The 19,054-nt window shown below is 40.4% G+C and overlaps 2 protein-coding genes across 5 annotated transcripts in view; one reads left to right on the top strand and one right to left on the bottom strand.

Annotated features, from left to right (window-relative positions):
• MKRN2OS (MKRN2 opposite strand) lies at positions 1-9,160 on the top strand. 2 transcript variants are annotated; one of them, XM_027863958.1, is made up of 4 exons: positions 1-294; positions 3,727-3,776; positions 6,047-6,209; positions 8,352-9,160. In XM_027863958.1, exons 1-4 carry the CDS (start codon positions 77-79, stop codon positions 8,572-8,574), a joined length of 654 nt encoding a protein of 217 aa, XP_027719759.1. In that variant the 5' UTR covers positions 1-76; the 3' UTR covers positions 8,575-9,160. The 2 variants fall into 2 exon arrangements, with proteins under 2 accessions (XP_027719759.1, XP_027719760.1); XM_027863959.1 differs by having other exon boundaries at positions 21-294; positions 8,686-9,160.
• Positions 9,161-10,601: 1,441 nt separating this feature from the next.
• Positions 10,602-19,054, bottom strand: part of TSEN2 (tRNA splicing endonuclease subunit 2) — a 43,331-nt gene continuing 34,878 nt past the window's right edge. For all 3 annotated transcript variants that reach the window (XM_027864074.1, XM_027864075.1, XM_027864077.1), the window contains 2 exons: positions 13,284-13,373; positions 10,602-10,769 (listed from right to left, as the gene is read on the bottom strand). In XM_027864074.1, coding sequence (XP_027719875.1) covers positions 10,710-10,769; positions 13,284-13,373 — 150 coding nt within the window. In that variant the 3' untranslated portion in view covers positions 10,602-10,709. The remainder of the gene's footprint in view (positions 10,770-13,283; positions 13,374-19,054) is intronic.

Here is a 19,054-nt window from a genome sequence, read left to right as displayed (position 1 = left end):
CGAGAAGGGGAGGAGGAAGTTGGAAAGGGTCTTGCTTGCTTCGGTCATTTCATGCATAGAGGCTGCAGCTGCAGCAATGCAGCCTCCAGAGGCTGGCCGAGCTGTCATCCAGTTCCGCCACTGTGGAAGGGATGTCTACTGCTTTAGGGTGCCTGACCTTTGCCCCATGTGCCGGCAGCCCGTAAGCTTCAGGAAGTTGGACGAGGCACCTGTCAGCATTGCTACCCCGTTGATCCAGGGGCACCAAGAGCAGTGCGTCTTCCTGCTCAGGCCAACCCGAGGGACCTTCCTTAGGTACAGTCGTTTCCAGAGGTGCTTGGGTTTTCTATGATTTTCCTCTTCACTTCCTTACTTTAAAAAGAGGACAGTCTTTTTTGAAAGTTTTCCTCTCATAATGTTGGATGTTGCTTCCTCCCTCTGTTGTGATGCATGCTTTAAATTTCTTTGCACAAAAATAAATAATATTTTTGACATTAAATAATGTTATTAAATAACATTTTGGACTAGAAAAAGGAGCTCCAAGTGAGGAAATGCAAGTTGCTGTCTTCTCTGTGCCTTATAATTTTTTCATTTTTAATATTTTTTCCAATTATGTTTAAAAACAATTTTAACACTTGTTTTTAAAATTTTAAATTCTCTCCTTCCCTCCCTTTCCTCCTCCCTCATTGAGAGAGCAAGCCATTTGAGGTATGTACCTCATAATCTTGAGGAGTTGCCTGGCCTACTAAGTGACTTGCCCAGGGTCATGTAGCCAGTATATGTCAGAGGTGTGATTTAAACCTAGTTCTTTCTGATTCTGATGCCTATCCTCTATCCATTCCATCAAGCTGCCTCTTTGCTAGTGCTTAGCACAGTGCCTGTAACCCCAGCTCACTCTGACTCTCTTTGATTGACCAACAATAGGTCGCAGGCCAAACCCTCCTTGGTCATTGTTTGGGCTCTGATTGGTTCAGAATGAACGTAAATAACAGTTGTTTCTATTTTGACCAGAAACCCTCAGGATCTTCCCCTCCCAGATCTATTTTTTATTTTAAAGAGGCCATTCTTTGCCTCATTTTTTATTAAGCTTTAATCACTGAATGGATGCTGCCTCAGTCAAACTGAGACCTGTTAAAGACCTTAGCTTGAAAAGGCCAAGGTCCCCCACTGCATCCTGGGCCATCTCCAGTTCTCTTGATCCGTTATCTGGCCACTGGACCCAGATGGCTCAGGAGGAGAAAGTGAGGCGGGTTACTTTGCACAGCCTTCCCTCACTTAAATCCAATTCACTTCCATGTCAGGGCATCACCTTCCTGATCTCAGGACAAACAGCAACAGCAGCAGACACATAGTAGGTGCTTAATGAATGCTTATTGATTGATTGATCATAGCTCTCATTTATATAGCATTTTTAAGGTTTGTGAAGTGTTTTACTCACACTGTCCTGTTGGAGCCTCACCATATCCCCAAGAAACAGGTGGTCCTGTTATGATCCCCATTTTGCAGAAAGACTGGGAAAGAAAGGTTAAGTAAACATGGTAAAGTGGGAAGACCCCTGGCTTTGGAATCTGAAGATTTGGGGTCAAATCTCATCTCTGATGCAGATTCCCTGGGCAAATCACTTCATGGGCCTGGACTTGTTTCCTTAAAGGAGGGAGTCAGACTTAGCTTGTAACATGGTATTTATGGTCCTATCTGAAAGGGGCCCCAGAGCTAACAGGTATCCCTGGGATGGATTTGAACTCCTGACTCCAGGGCCAGTGCTCTTTCCTCTTCCCCAAAGTACTTATCAGACCCTTACCTCTCTCTGGCTGGCAAACACAAGCACAGCGCCCATTGACTGGCTGGTCAGGAGCAGGCATATTTGAAGGCAAATGTTTGAAGATAAGTGTGTAGGCTGGTCTCCCACACTAAAATTTAATTCCACTCATTGGGCAGATTGAAGCAGCTTCAGCTTGAGGATGATAGAAAAAACCTCCAGCTCTGGCATTTCTTAGCCAGGAGCCTTTGGGCTGTCCCAGCTGCGATCTCCCCCTCTGTTGAACAGCAACAAGGAGGCTGAGGGAGGCATTTTTCATCTCAAACATCCAGCCTCATTATGAGACCAAAATTGATCCGTTGCCAGTAGCTTTGAAGGTTGACTTCAACAATGGCCCGTCGTGTAGAAATGTATCCCATCATTCTAATTGCCAGCTGTCTTACAAGTGTGACTTCATTTGCCTCTGTAGGTTCTGATGAAGCCTGATAATAATAATAATTAAATAGCTAACATTTGTGTGGCACTTTCAGGTTTGCAAAGCATTTTACACATGCTATCCCAGTTGATCTTTACAACAACTCTGTAAGGTAGGAGCTATAATTATTTCCCTTTTGCAGATGGGGACACTGAGCCTAAGAGAGGCTGAGTGACTTACAGCTAGTTAGTGACTGTGCCAGGATTAGAACTCAGGTTTGCTAGCTTTGTAACTGTGGGTATCACTTAACTGCTCTGAGCCTCAGTTTCCTCATCTGTAATATGGGGTTGGTAGTACTTCCCTCACAGCATTGTTGTAAGGCTCACATGAGATAGAATAAGCAAAGCATTCCACAACTTTCTTAAGTGCTATGTAAATGCTGTCATTATTAAATGAATCTTTAAGATACATTTGCATGAGAGTCAAGGAACATGCTTTGGCATAATAGAAAGATGGCTAGAATTAGGGCGATCTGCTTCATCTCTCCTAGCCTCAGTTTCCTCATCTGTAAAATTAGTGGGCCACACTGTATGATCTCCAAAGCTCTTCTTAGGGTTGAAATTCTAACAACTAAAATCATATTAATATGTCAATAACTAATAGTCTCTTCACCTCCCAGAGATATTAAATGCACATTTACCCAAAGATATATTAAATTGTTAAAATTAAACTCTCTGCTCCCACCCCCCACCTTCCTTCTTGCTTTATCATGGCCTGGAGGTGACACTGGGCTCTTAAAGGCCATGCATATAAACTCCATCAGGTCTGACTAAGTTGGAGAGGCTTTGAGTATGGACCCAGACTAGAGATAGGCAGCCCCCTTCTGGGAGAGAGGGATGAGGTCTGAATCAGGATTTAAATAAGTATGAAGCAAAACTAGGCTAGGCCAATAGAAGTGCTTTTTCAGAGAGCCACAAATCTAAGAGTTTGAGACAGAAATGAGAAACCAGTTGCAGGGAACCATTATGGTCTCCCAGAGGCAAGATATAGGAGTTACATGTGGATATATATAGATATGGGGCATAGGGAGGCTGACTCCACTTGTTTCCTGAATACACTCTTACATATATTCCCTGCCCTTCTCCTGTTCTAAGGTGTTGATGGCATAATGTCTGTATCTGCCGTGTGCAGTCCCAATTCTACTGCACTCATAAAGCAAAGGGCTCAGAGAACATTGCTTCCCCCAGGATGCTTACTGAGCCGTACAGCCGTGGCTTGGCAGTAGAAGGCACCATCCTGTGCTGGCTTCTATGTCCCTTCCTCCCTCCTGTACCTTAATGGTCCCATAGGTATTTAAGGGGGAGCCCATTACTGATGTGAGTCAACAATCAGTGCACAAGCGTTATTAAGCACCGTCTTATGTGTCCATCATTGAGCTGGGCTCTAGTTATTCTGAATAATAATATTCTTCCTGATCATTCTAATTTAGGACATTGTATGTATTATCAGCTATAAGTTTTTCAAGTGAAAAGAAATGATAATATAGAAAATTTCTTAAAATTTTTTTTTTCAGGGACTATGATGGAAATGCCGACCTCCATGTTGGAATAACCAATACACGTGGTAAAATGATTTCCTTATCTTTTCATTCCTGTTCTCCCAGGTTCAGTTAGGTTAAATTCTCCAAATGTTTATGTAAGAATCCCTCACAGGACCAAGCACCTTATTGCATCAATTAATGTACCTGGTATTAAGCTCCTACTATGCACCAGGCATGGTACTAGGTATGTAGGATACACACCCTACTGAGAAGGGTGAGGTGAGGGGGCTCCCTAACCCTAAGGAGCTAACATTCTCCCTCAAAGGAGGGAGGAAGAAATTTATAACCCATAAATAGATGTTATACATATGACATTTGAGGAAGAAGAAAAGGACAGTGATCACAGAAGGTTGCCCATGATCTGAGTCTTGAAGGAAGCTGGAGACTTATTTACCAGCTGTGTAGTTTGGGGCATTTGAGCCTTAGCTGAATGGTTCGGTCATGTCTGAATCTTCGTGAACCCATTTCGGGTTTTCTTGGCAAAGATACTGGAGTAGTTTACCATTTCCTTCTCCAGCTCATTTTACAGATGAGGAAACTAAGGCAAACAGAGTTAAGTGACTTGCCCAGGATCACACAGCTAGTGAGTGCTGAGACCAGATTTGAACTCAGGAAGATGAGTCTTCCTGACTCCAGGCCCCTCATTCTATCTACTGTGCCACCTAGTTACCTACAAAATGGAGAATTACACAACTCTCTTACCTAACATGAAGGATTGTAATGAGGAGCAAATGAGATAATATATGTGTAGCCCATGTTCCCTTCAAATATGGGTCTGCGGAAAGCTACCTCAGATTCAAGATGTGTTTTGTGTCATCATCTATTCAAAACTGCCTCATGAGTCCTGATTAATGTTAAATAAAAGTAAAAGATAAATATCCTGCATAAAACAATAAATGACAAGGAAAAAATCTCATACAAATAGGGGCATACTGTACCACATATTTCTATAACTAGTGGGAGAAGGAATATATACGTAAGCTACTAAAGCCTAAGACTGTATAAAGACTTTTGGGACACCCTATATGTGTAGTAGAAGGCACATATATTATGGAATACAAATGGAAAGGGTAGCTCAGACTTCTAGGGCAATGTCTCAGCCAGAGCTGGGGAGTTGTACAATGTATCAGCTGCTTCTCTGCAGAGCAGCTGAGGTCAACTGCCGATCTGATGGTGTCGTTGATCTATAACCTGTGTTTCCAGCTGCTGATACGTTTTGTTTGTCCTCCACAGAATGGCAAATGCTGTGTTGACTTCTCCAGGGAAGGGTTTCAGCTCTTTTTAGCCCATAACCCCATGGACTATTTCACTTATTTTGTGAATCATACCCATAGCCACATCATAGCACCAGCCAGCCAAGCAGCCAAAAGCCCTTAGACTGAGGTTCTGTCTTTTTTGAACTCCTTTGCTTCTGCCTGAATTGTCACTGAGTTTAGACTGTTTGATTTAGCACGTCCACATTCCTATCAAGTCACTTCCTGTGTGTCTGGTCACTAGCCTGAGACCATGCAAATTACCCCAGGACTTCACCTGGCCAGACTGGTGAAGTGTAGCTGCAAACCTATCATATCTTCTTTACAGGTATTAAACTCACCTCTCTCCTTAAATAGGTGAAAGCTTTTTTTGGTAAAGCTTTTCTTTTTTTTTTTTTTGTAAAGGGTTTTTACTATATGCCAAGCTCTGTACTGTGCTAAGCACTAGATTTATGGATCCATAGTCTCACTGAATAGGTTTTGGGGTCTTTTAATCATTGGGTTTTATCCTGGTGTAGACCGTACTCATTTCTTAAAATATAGTTTGCCATTCTCCCTTTACCATATTCATATATTCAGCTCCAATGAATGCAAACCCAAGGATTAAATTAGTTTAAGTCAGAAGGTAGGCACAAATTCTACCCACATGAGTAGCCAATCAGACCACAGAATTAATAGTTTAATTTGTTGTAGATTTTTTCTTTAGGGAAACTTGACCAACTTATCTACAAAACAGAACTTATTCCAACTAAAGAATTTGGAGAGAGTTTCCCTTAAGCTTACTGTAGTGACGTGCTTCTGTGGGAAAGCAGGAGCCAGCCACAGGAAGGGCCCTCTGGAGAGTTTCTCCTTGCTTCTACTCAAGAACCTGGGACCCACTGATACCAGACCAATCTTTATTTGGGAAGTTTTTGTTTCCATATTAGAAAGTCTGATTATGTGTGAAGTAATGATTTTGTAGCTGCTTTTCCGTGATGTTTCCTCTAAAGCAGAATTCATAATCATGTTCTTTGACCAGTTTGATTTTTTTTTAAAAATAGGAATTGTGTATAATTACAATGAGCAAGGTGTCCACAGAGATGAAGTTGGGTGGGAACAGAGTATAAGTATTCCACTATTACAGCCCAACATGTTTGGACTGATGGACCAATGGGATAAATATCTGGAAGAGTTCTCCGCAACAGATGCCTGGTCTCCAAACAGGTATGTAGTTCCATAGACCCTAATAGGATAACAAAACTATCCCCAGGTATTATGATCCCCAATAGCCACTTTTTGTGAAATGTTAGCGATTTCCCCAGGATTAACAGACTCCTCAATGATATAAATGAAATGGGTCTTTATTCAATGAGTTTTAACTCACCCAAGGAAGATTTGTGACAGGGTCACAAGTGGGAACCAGATATTCTGAGGGACAGGGTATATTTGCAACTCAGCCAACACAGGGTGGTCTGGGCCTTGGGAAAGATGATTTTCTGAGCAGGAAGGTGGTTGGTGACCCCGTAAGAGGCCTCCTCCTGATCTGACAGCTGGATTCTTGTCTCTCCTTAGGTGGTGGGCAAGTAGGCTGGCCCACAATTGTTACAAACAACAGGTCTGTTCCCAGTTTGGAAGATCAGAGATTTTAAGGAAGAGGTGGGGTTTTAGCAAGGCATGTCTGATGGATTTCTCATTAGGCAGGGAGGTGACATTTAGTGAGGTTAGAAGTTTCTAGTAAGAAAGATTCTAGACATTGGGGATTCCGGAAAAGGGGCAGGGCAGGCACATGAGTGCTCATGTCTGGATCAGAGACGACCTGTCATAAGAAAGATGAGACACCCAGAAAACAGGTTTTTAGGCTACCACAGTACATTACAAAATTCCAACTGGGGCTGCATAATCTGGGTCAGTGAATTTTCTGCAAAGCCGGTCAACATGAAAGCAGGATAGATTCTTTTACATGAACAAAACCACAACCAGAACATTTCAGATTGAATTAAACTTGGGTGGGGATGAGGAACTTCACAAAGATCAAAATCAGAGAAATTACTATTTTCTTCTCTTCTCACATATTTCCAGGCAAATTTCTCAAGTAGCGATCTTCACACTTGTACACACTAATATTAGTTAATTTCATGACCATCACCCTTGCTACCTTCCTTTCATCTATCTGTCTTTTAAAACTTACCATGAATTCAGAGAAACAGCCTAATACAGAGTAAAGAGCATTAGCTCAGAAGTCAGAGACCTGGGTTCAAATCCCACCTCTCAACTTACCTGTGTGAACTTAATCACCCTCATCCATAAAAGGAGGGGGGGGTCAGACCAGAAGATATTTGAGGTCCCTTCCAGTTTTAAACCTATGAAATAAATTCTGTTTCTGAGACATTCCTTGGAATAAATGGGACCACTCTAGACAATCACCAAAGCAAAGGAGAGAGAATGGAAAGGGCATTGCTTTGGGAGCTCCAAGTCCTTCCACTAACTGTGTGACCTTGGACGGGTTCCTCTATCTTCCTGAGTCTGTTTCCTTAGCTCTCAAAAACTAAATTATTTCCAGGGTCCCTTTAAGTTCTAAAATTCCATGACGTTAGGGGCAGCTAGGTGGTGCGGTGGATAGAGCACCAGCCCTGGAGTCAGGAGGACCTGAGTTCAAATCTGGCCTCAGACACTTGATACTAGCTGTCTGACTCTGAGCAAGTCACTTAACCCCACTGCCTAGCCAAAAAAAAAAAAAAAAAAAATTCCAGAGTTAGGATCTGTAGATGATTAATATAATTTAGGCTAGGAATCATGGTACTACAATCAGGAATTGAATTATTATTAAGTTAAAACTTAACTATAGCTTCCACTTACATGGGGCCTTTAAGGTTTGCAAAGCACTTCCCATATATTAGTTCACATTAGTGTCTTAATGACCCTGTGGGTCAGTGCTTCTGCTCTCCCTATTTTTGAAGTGAAGAAACTGAAGCTCAGTGAGATTTAGCTCAGGGTCACACAGCTAATAAATGTCCAAGGTGGGATTCAAGCCCACCCAGCTCTTCTGACTCCAGGTTCAGCTCACCATGATGCTATTATATATATCTATCAAAAGAAGTGTACAGTTTATGTGCCTGCTCTCCAAATTTCAACTTTTTTTCCCCTTTAATTGTTCACTTCTAAGCATGGAGAAACAAATGGAAGTCAACCAATGCTTTTATGATCACCCTGGCTAGGTTTAACTTCAACACACCCCTAAAAGCACTTGAGAGTGAAGTAGGAAGGATGTACCCAAAGTGTAAGCCAGTGATTTGACAGCTCCTCAGGATGGCTTTGCCCTTGTCACCTATCAAATTCCTTCTTAAGTGACTGAATTTGTTTTCAAAGGTATGAAGAACATTGCCACAACTGTTATACTTATGCCCTGACATTCATTAATTATATACTGACTGCAGAGGGGAAGCATCAATTGGACAAAGATGAATTCACCGAGAAATTTGTGGTACCAAAGGCAAGGAGAGCTTCTAAGTATATCACTCTCTATCGGGCAGTAGAAGAACATGGGTTCTACATTATTGATCGCCTTGATTCAGATACAAATCTTCCTTAGGGGAACAATTTATGAATGAAATTTTAAAATGCACTATGTCAAGAGAGGAGATGAAGTTTGGAGAGCTACTATACAAGGGATCGATTCCTGAACTTTCCATCTTCTCCACAGTGGGTTGTCATGGCTGAAGAATTCACTACCTGGTGGCCAGCCTGCTGGTGATGGGGCTTCTCATCATCAGCCAGTCTACTCCTCAGACATAGTTCATCACCAGCACCATACTGGAAATCTTTTCTGCACAACATGGCATGGCATAACCTGCCAGAAATCTTGCTGCTTTGGTCTGTCCTTTAAGAATCTAGAATACTTCTCTGCCACGATGAAGTTATTGAGTTTAATCTTTATTTTAAATTGTATTGATGATATATTTATTTCACAATCATTCCTGGATATATTGCCCCTCCCCCCCATAGCACTGACCCTTACTTTAAAAAAATAAGTTATATTTTTGTTTCTTTTGTATCACTATAGTATCCCATATATTCCTCCTCCACCCACTCACTGAGCACCATCCCATATAATGAAGTATTTTTTTTTTTAGAGCAAGAGAAAAAGCTCAACTGATTGATACATTGAAAAAGTCCAAAACCAGGTGGGATGCATAACACCTGTGGACCTCCCACCTTCACAAATGGGTAGATTGGGGGTGGGGGGTGGCTTCTCTTATCTCTTCATTTGAGTCTGAATCTTTTAACAAATAAAAACAGTTAAACAAAAACAATCTATATAATATTCTTATCTGAAAGTCTATGTATGATTCTTTTCCTATAGTCTCTGTACCTTTCTGCCATGAGGAGAAAGATAACATGTCAAAAGTGGGACTTTTTATGTGACTGGAAACCATGTTATACAAGGAAATCAAAATTATGGGTCGACCAAAGGGAAGGACAAATAATAGGCATAAATAGCCTACGCATATTACCAACATCAAATTGCTCACAAGAAGAGGCATAAAAGATTAACAGAGAGATGTATAACTGGAAACGAGCAGGGCTGCTCATGGAGCAAGAGGAGGGGATAATGGATAACCCTGTTATACTGGTATCTGTGTAATATCAAGGGCTCTAAAGGAAGTCCATGCTGGCTGGAGCATCTGTGGAACATTTATAGTAGGGCGTGCACAAGATGGAAAGAAGTAGATAGGCTGGGTTCTGCACCACATCATTGACATCACAGATTCACTGATGTCTTTCAGTATTGGAATATAGGCATTGTGGCTAATAAAAATGTCCCAAATATCAGCATTTTTCAGTTCACATAACCCAGTATCAATTCTCTCAAAGATCACCATAACCTCTTTTCCTCTTGTGCTTTACTAAAGTTTCTAACCAATAAAATAATTAAACTTGTATAGTAACTATGAACATTTAAATTAGTTTCAATGCCCAGGCTCACAAAATACTTTTTCATTCCCTTGTCCCCAGTTTCTCACCAGGATTGTTTGTCCATTCAATCTTCCTCATTCCTCCAATGTTTTTGGCATTGTTTTTATGCAGATTACTGCTTAATCTATAGTCTAGCCAGCTCTAATCTCCCCTAAAACTCCTGTCCTAAATCTCTAATTGCCTGAGCATCTGTACTGGAATGTCCCTCTGGTACTTTTATCTCAACACATCCTACACTAAACTCACTATCATCTCCACTAAATCTGCGTCACCTACCCAGCCTTCCTACTCTCCTCACAGTCAGGATTAAAGCCTGCATCATTTATCCTCCTCGGAGGAACTTAGGCACTTAGCTATTTTATATTGCTGCAGCTTTTTTGGACTGTTTGTTCCCATACACATCTCTAGAAAAATTCTGAGAGTGCTTTGCCAACTTTTCTGGCTGAGGCAATTAAAGAGCTTGTTAACTTACTTTGACATTTTCATTCCCTATCTAGCTGAAATATTTTGTTATGTCAAGTACCTCTTTTCAGATATGAGACTTGCAGAAACTAATTCAATCAAGTTAACATTCTGAGGGCACCCTGTGGCTGGCTGTCCCCTTTGGTGAGGTAGTATGGTTTAAATGAAGGAGTAGCAGACTTGGAGGCAAAGGATCTGTTATTTTTACCTTGCCCAGGCCTGGGCACATAATTGGTATTCAGTAAATACTTGTTAGTGAATTAGGAATTTGTATTTTTGGCTTGTGTGTTAAATTTCCTCTTGGTCACTTCGCTCTCGAGAAGAAACCCAACGACTCAGGATTACTTCCTGAAATAAAAACAAACCAAAAAACCTCCATCAATCAATCAATCAGTCAGTCAGCTGACAAGCACTTACTAATTATCTACCCTGTGCTAGGTGCTAGGAATACAAAGACAAAACGAAACAATCCTTTTCCTAAAGTTTACATTCTACCAGGGGAGGCAACACGTACATTTATAAGCATGTACAAAATATAAATACATACACAAGGGAAATTTTTAGGGAAGAAGCACTGGCAGCTGAGGAATTATGAAAAGCAGAGATGCTGAAATTGTCAGCTACCCATAGTTTTGGATGAAACGGGATTCTAAGAGGCCCTGGGAGATGACAGTGCCTTCCAGGCATAAAAGAGAGCTGGTGGAATAGCAGAGGGGGAAGTAGATGTCATGGATGAGGAAGAGCAAGGTCAGTCTGGCTGGGCTGTCGAGGGCAGGAAAGGGAGGTTGGGGCCAGGCTGTGAGGGGCTTTCACAATTAAATAGAGGACCTTAGAGTTGATCCTGGAGGCAAAGGGAACCATTCAAATTTACTGAGCCAGGGAGTAACACAGTCAGATCTGCCACGCAGAAAATCACTTTGGCAGCTAGATGGATGATGGACTGGAAAGAGAGGGAGGAAAATTAGGAGGCTATTGCAACAGTCCAGGCAAAAGGGGATGATAGCCAGAAACAGGATGGGGGGCTGTGTGAGAATGGGGCGGGGGGCTAGATTCCAGAGATGTGTAGATAATATTTAACAAATGATTAGATATGTGGGGCAAGAGAGCATGAGGAATCAAGGATAACATGGAAGTTCTGAACCTGGCAAGTTGGAACGATAGTGGTGCCCTCAAGAGAATTAGGGACATCTGTGAGGGGGTGAGTTCGTGTATAAATATAATGAGTTTAATTTTGGACATGTTGAGTTTGAGATGACTATGGTACATTCAGTTTAAAATATCCAATAGGCAATCATATATAGCTGACTGGAAATCAGTCAACTATTAACCCCTCCACCCCCCAAAAATCATCATGACAAAACAAAACAAAACAAAAACCCAAAATAACCCTACAAATATTTTGCATGTTCTTATCTTTAGTTTTACTTTCACTAGAACGAGACTAGCTAATACCCTCAAACATGTTGACAATCTGGTGCTTTTTAAACAATGGCTTTTATAAGACGAGGAAATGATTTCAAGAGCCTCAACTTATACTTGAAGGAAATGAAAGAATGCTTTGATTTGTTTATATTCCTTGAATGTGAACAAGTGACAAAACATAAATTCAATAAAAAAAAATCTGCAGTGCAAAGAGTGTTCATTGCAGTAAACTCCTGTTGCTTATCCAGCTCTGATCTGGGGAGCTCCACCTTTTCAGAAAGAGTACGAGTGGTATGAAAGCCAGTGCTCAATCCTTTTGAGCCCAAATAATAGTGTGTGTATATAAAAATAGATACATTATGTAATACAGAGTTAACTTTCATATATCGGAGCTAAGGAATAGCTAAGTGGAGCAGTGAATAAGAGCACTGGTCCTGGAGTCAAGAGGACCTGAGTTCAAATCCTCAAAAAGTCACTTAACCCCCAAAAAAACGCCAACCTCCCCAAATATCAGAACTAAAATATGGGAGCATTAAAGTAGATAATGTAACATGGTAGAGAACCTTGCAGAAGTTTCACTAGTCGCCATGGCACTGTGTGAGTTCAATAAAGAAGATACTACTTCATCCTCAGGTTACAATAGTAACGGAGAAAAAAAGAATATATGTGAAATAATCAGAAGATAGTTCAAGGTAGTACATAACAAAGTTGGAAATCATTTTGTGCAGAGAAAGGGACCCAGTAAAGGTTGCAGAGAAGAAAAAAACTGATGCAGCCCAATAATGTAATATCAAAAAAGTCAAAGAAAATTAATTTCAAGGAAAAGAGAGTGGTTTGACAGTGGCAAACAAGGAGAAAAGTCAAAGGGAGTGAGGGCTTAAGAAAAGACTGCTGGGTTTAACGAATAGTTTGTTTATTAGCAACCTTCACAAGAGCAGCTTTAGAAGAAAGAGGGGCATGGTTGGGAGCCAAATTTCAGAATGTTAATGTTGAAAAGTATGATGAAGAAATCTTGGCAGCAGATAGACCCTAACTGTTCAATGGGTCTGGCAAAGGAAAGAGTATAAGAAGATAAGCAGGAAGGACTGAGGTTGGGGAAGATCCATAGAAGTTTGAAGGCAGAAGGGAAAGAAGCACTGGAGAGAGATCCAAGGGGCAAGAAAGGGAAAGCTCAAGGGGCAGCTAGGTGGCGCAGTGGATAGAGCACCGGCCCTGAAAGTCAGGAGGACCTGAATTCCATTCTGGCCTCAGACCAAACACTTCACACTTTACTAGCTGTGTGACCCTGGTCAAGCCACTTAACCCAACTGCCTAAAGAAAAAAAAAAAAAAAAGAAAGGGAAAGCTGGTTTTCTATTTCGGCTTTTCCACAGATGTCATAGCTAATTTCCTTCAACAAGCAGAACCTTCTGAGTGATAATCTGAATCTGAATCAGCTCACCTGAACTTGCATTCTTTTCAGACATTCTGGTGACTCCATTTCCTTGTCAGTCATATTAGATGGTCTAATCAAATAGCATAACAGAAGCTCCTGTTGAAAAACAAAACAAACTCCACAACTTATAAAGAATCCAATTTGTTACAAACATAGATGACTCTATTACAAATACAGGAAGTCTCTCCTTTTCATCACAATGTGTTTATACACCTTGTTGTCATAAAAGGGAACACGCTACAATGAATCACAGGAACAATGTTAAATTGGGGGAATGTGTTCCTGGCCAAGAACCTGACATCAAATAAACTATACCCATGACAGGCAGTATGTCACAAAACCAAAGATATAACAACTATAAATATCCATGATAATTTGAAACATCAAAATTGTGCTCCAAATCCTAAAAAAAAAAGAGGAAATAAATATGCCATATGCAGTGATTTCCCTGTATCAAGCACACTTCAAGAGATCCATGGTCTCACTGAGGTGGGCACTGCCTCCAGGTGTATAGATCACCACCCATCCACACTGTTTAAACACATCCTGTGCAATGTTAGTCCATGTCAACCCATAAATTCTATTTTAAACCTTTGTTATGTTTTTGACAATCATCATCAAACATGAGCATTTCCATACACAAAGACCAGAAAAAGAGGACTGTATATAAAATCACCTATCACACTCAGCTTGAATTTTTAAAAAATATAAAAAAAGTCAACACTAGTTTCAAAGCTGTACTGCTTGTCTAGTTTTCTTCTGTTCTCTTTGGTGCCTTTTTAAAATGCTACAGTGCCTCTTTTCTTGGCATTCCAATTGCTAATCCCTTTTTTCTCTTCCCTTCATCGTCCCCAGTTCACTGTCCATCGGCTTCATCTGTCTTTGTCTGATTTCTGTAGATATGGACTGACCAAATGGGCTACTCATTCAACTTCAAGTCACAGTCCAGAAAATAGGTATTCTTCATCCATTTGGTTTTTCCTGTATTGATTGTTAAGCTGGTGTCTTTTTGATTGGTCATTAATCTCAGAGATGGCATTGTAGAATTCTGGGGCTTGACGCAAATGCAAAATGCCACCTAGCAACATGAGCACATGAAGAACTTCACTGCCAATAGGGAACTGTTCTTCTGTTAAGACTCTATGTAGGGAATTCCTCCATGACCATGATAAAATGGCACTTGTATGGATTTGTCTCTCTGCTCTATGCTTAGTTTGATTCTGGTTATCTATGTATCACTGAACAAAGTCCTGTGTCACTAAGTCTATCCAGGAATCTCACATGATCTTAACATACCCAAGAATTACTTTGTTGGAAGAAAGTCTTATAAAGCTGTATACTTTGCTCAAGTCAAGTGCTTTTTAAATAAATCAATAAACAATTAATGGGCTATTACTTCCTTTGCCTGTGAAGATGTGGTCTGCTGCAGAATATTACTTGTGGCCTGCCTGTTTCCTTTTCAGGTTTTCATCATAGATACTCTTTATACACTTGGAGCTTATGCTGAAAGTTTTCTTTCTTTCTTTTTTTTTTTTTAAGAGAAAATACACATGCATTTGTGTTGTAGAGCCTGTTCAATGACAACTACTATAATTCATTTTACAGCGTCTGTGTTTGCTATAACCCTTCTTACAATACATAAGATTGTTTCTAATGTTTGTTAACTGATTGTTTCTTAGAAGTTTTGTAACTACAAGAGCTATCTTTCCTCCAGTAATGTAAACAAATTTATATTGCTATAGAATGTAAAAATACATATACACATTTCATAATACACCTTGTTATATTAAGAGTTGAGGTCTTTCCCCCCCTCCAACTTAGGATCCTTGTTCACTGGAAATTATTTTTACCCCCTAGATAATCTGATTTAAGTATTCATATGTAGAATCTGAGTAGAAAAGTTTCAGTCCTGGCTCCTCCTTTCTCTCTATATTCTCCTACTTGGTGATCCCATCAAATCTCATGGGTTTAGTTATTATCTCTATGCAGATGACTTAGAGCCCTAGTATCTCTCTTGAGTGCTAGTCCCTTATTACCCACTGCCTATTGGATATTTTGAACTAGATATCCCACAGCCACCTCAAATTTAATGTGCCCATAAAAGAACTCACTGTCTTTTCCCCAAAATCTATTTTTCTTCTGAACTTCCCAATTACTAGAGAAGAGGGCATTATCATCCTTTTAACCACCTAGATTTATAACCTTGTTATCACTCTCAACTCTTCATTCCAGCTCATCCCACTTATCTAATTAGTTGCCAAATCTCGTCTCCACAATCTCTCTTACATATGTCCCCTCTTCTCCAGTTAAGCAACTACCGCCACAGTTCAGATCCTCAACACCTCTCACCTATTTGGTCTCCCTACCTCAAATATCTCCCCATTCAAATCCATTCTACAAACAATGATTTCTTTAAATCTCAGGCCCTGACTATATCCCCACCTTCTATCCCATTCAATAAACTCCAGTGGCTCATTTTTACCTCTAGGATCAAATACCTACTCTTCTTGTTTGGCATTTAAAACTCTTCACCACCTGATCCCGTCCTCCCTCTCTATGTATCCTCAAATGACTCCCCTTCTATGCATTTTACGGTCCAGCTATAGTAGCCCACTTACTGCTCCTGACACAATACACTCCTGTCTCTATGCATGTCTTCTATGCTCTCCCTCCCATCTTGTAATTTCTAGAATTCTTCAAGACTCATCTCAAAGCACCACATTTTGCAGGAGGCCTTTCTTGGTCCCCCCTTTCCCCTCCTCATTCAAGGTTAACTTGTATCTGCTTTGAACGTGTCTTATATATTCCTATGTACATGTTGTCTTTTCACTTGGAATGTAAAGTCCTTGAAGTCATGGAATTTTTCCACATTGTCTTTGCATCTGCAGTGCTTAGCATGGTGACTAGGATATGAAAAGCTTAATCATAAATCCTTACAGATTGTTTATTGATTGAAAAGTTGTAAAAAAGCTCTATTAAAAAGACTTTGATCTCTCAGTTGAGAAAATACCTCAAGGTCATTTTTTTCTTGCATTGGTAAGCAGTGTATTTTTAAAGGAATTGTTCAATTTTTCTTCTACCTCTTTTATTTGACTTTTAAAATCCTTCTTAAGCTCTTCCGAGAAGGCTTTTTGGGCTTGAGAGCAGTTCATATTCCCCTTTGAGGTTTTGGATGTGGGTATATTGACAATGTTGTCCTCTCCTGAATTTATGTTTTGATCTTCCCTGTCACCAAGATACTTCTCTATGGTTACTGTTTTTCTTTGTTGCTTCTTACTCATGTTGTTTGCCTTTTTTCTGGCTTTTAAAGTTGATCTCTGCTTCTGGGGCACAGGGGGTACTGTCCTAGGCTTCCTGTGCTGGGGGCTAGGGGCCTGCTTACTGGTTTTGTGTGCAGGGGCTTCAGGTGTTGGCAGCTGGAGGCTAGAGGCATCTGGAAGTTTACCTGGTGCTAAGCTGGAGCTGGTGGTGGTGGCTGGTATGTGTCTGGTGTTGGCACTTGCCTGTTCCTTCACCCTGGGGCTCACAATCTCCTGCTGGTTGGCCGAGGTGGACCTTGCCACTGGCTTGCTGGGACACCTTCTGTACTGGTCCCCTTCAGTCACAGCAAGAGGGACCTTTCCCATTAATCCCCCTAGCCTCCCTAGCTAAAAGACTGCTGTATCTAGTCTTTCTGCTGGCTCCACTATTCCAAGATTTTTCCTGGGGCAATATTCTCCGGGTTTTTCAAGGTCAATAAGAAAGGGTGAGAGCGACTTACTGCTTACTCTGCCATCTTGGCTCCCAGAAGTCTAATAAGCAGTGTAGAGATGGAACTCCCTGGGAATATTCATGGCCACACAAATTGCCTACATTTTCACTTTTTGGCCTCATGTAGATTGGGGAAAGAGGCATTCCAATCTTATGCTTCTCATTCTTCTCAACCAATTAACATGCTCAAAAATCCCAAAGCACAATATGGAAATGGAGGCAAATAGATATTACCTTGCTTCCACATCAATTAGACCATCTTTTTCAGCTTACTGAAAAAATAAGAGCATCACTAAGACACATCAGATATGGGAAGTTATTTTGGGAGTTGTTACTCTCCCCTCCCCCCAATCTAGAAGAACACTTAAAAGACTGAAGCAAGCATCCCTCCTATCTCCAGCTGGCTATAAAGAATATCCTTTAAAATTTTTATTAGCATATGTAAGTTTTGTGCATGTATTTTTTTTTCCTTTTCTTATCTATATCTTGAATGCTAATTTACTACATAACCACTCATTTGGAGGGATCTTTGCTACCAAATAAAGGGATGAAATAGGTAACAAAAGCTGATCAAATATTCTCCATTTAAAATTCTTTAACTCAATGGAAATAGCTTTGATTCAGTTGCATTAAGCTGGAATGGCCACATTAAGAAACTCTTATTTAATTGGTAGTTACTGACATTCTTTTAAGTGCCTTTGATACAACTGCCTATGAATTTTCCAATTATTCAGCATCTTCCCTCTTCAGATAGTTTGAAAAAAAAAATCAATGTCAATGTTTTCAAAATTGTGAAATACTGAAGACTTGAAAAGAAATAGTTCTAATGCAAAGGAAAAAGAGCTGTCTAAAGATATTGAAGTATATGTACATGGAACTCATTGACTAACTCTTAAAAAATAGATATAATAGAATGTAAGCTCCTTGAGGGAGGGGCCTGATTTTAGATTTCTGTTTGTGTATCTCTAGTATTAAACACAGCATCTTGAACATATTAGGTGGTTAATAAATGTTTGTGTAATGAGAAAGAAATGCACAGAAGATGGTTTGTGAGCATTTGGAGAAGGAAGCAATGATTACTAAAAGCCAGTTATCCAGAACAGGTGACGCTAGGCTGAGGCCATATAGTGCTCATGAATAGCTCAAGTTCATCTTGGAGGAAGGTTCTTGTGGCATCCCCAAGGAAGCTATTTTTGGCCCTGTGCAATGGGACATTTTTATCAGCAACTTGGGTGAAGGCATAGAAGGTATGTTTGTCAAATCTGCTGATAACACAACACTTTCATGGGGAATTCATAACTGGATAATAGAGTTCAGATCCCAAAAGGCTAAAATGATGGACTGAATAAAATAAGATGAGACTCAACAGGAACAAGTGTAAAGCTCTACACTTGGATTAAAAAAATCAGCTTCACAACTATAAGAGAGAAGAGAAGACTTAAGGGGATATGATCGATTTCTTCAAATATTTGAAGGGCTGCTGAATAAAAGATGCCCAAACCTGTTCTATTTTGGCTCCTGAAAAAGAACTGGAGAGAACGAAAGGAAGCTACAGAAAAACAGAGTTAGGTGTGACATAAGGAAGACCTGCTTGTTCCAAAGGGATGGTTGCTCCTTCCTACAAGTCTTCAAGCTGGACAACAGCTCAGGCATATGTAGGCAGGGACTGATTACAAAATCCAAGCTTGTGATTCTTTGTCTAATGAGCAAGGAGCTTGTTTTTTTTTCCTCCTCTTCCAACAAAGTAATTTTTATTGAGTATAGGCCCTCAAAAAAAAAAAAAAAAAAGCATGTCAATAGCAGGATAAAGAGAAAAGCCAGGATTACAGCTTGCTTCTTCCAAGGTCTGTGGGATGTAATGAACCATCATAACTGGTGGTTAAACATAGACTTTCCTAGCCTGTCAGAGGGTTACACCACCAAATCATCATCATCATGTTCTTGGCACTTGAGTTCCTTCGGTCATTCATACGATGGACGTCCTTCTGAGATGAGGCAGCCTTAGCCATCTTCTTCGTAAGGGTCCC

The sequence above is a fragment of the Vombatus ursinus genome, unplaced genomic scaffold, assembly GCF_900497805.2.
Source record: "Vombatus ursinus unplaced genomic scaffold, bare-nosed wombat genome assembly UNPS02014773.1, whole genome shotgun sequence".
In the NCBI taxonomy this organism is placed as follows: Eukaryota; Metazoa; Chordata; class Mammalia; order Diprotodontia; family Vombatidae; genus Vombatus; species Vombatus ursinus.
Note: the sequence above shows the minus strand (reverse complement) of the source record. Positions and strands in the feature narration are given on the sequence as shown.

What these genes read in the sequence shown, in the direction of transcription:
- MKRN2OS (XM_027863959.1), top strand. Translation starts at nt 77, where the DNA reads ATGCAGCCTCCAGAGGCTGGCCGAGCTGTCATCCAGTTCCGCCACTGT. An exon ending in ACCCGAGGGACCTTCCTTAG is followed by an intron (nt 295 to 3,726) that starts GTACAGTCGTTT and finishes TTTTTTTTTCAG; the next exon opens with GGACTATGATGGAAATGCCG. An exon ending in TGGAATAACCAATACACGTG is followed by an intron (nt 3,777 to 6,046) that starts GTAAAATGATTT and finishes TTTTAAAAATAG; the next exon opens with GAATTGTGTATAATTACAAT.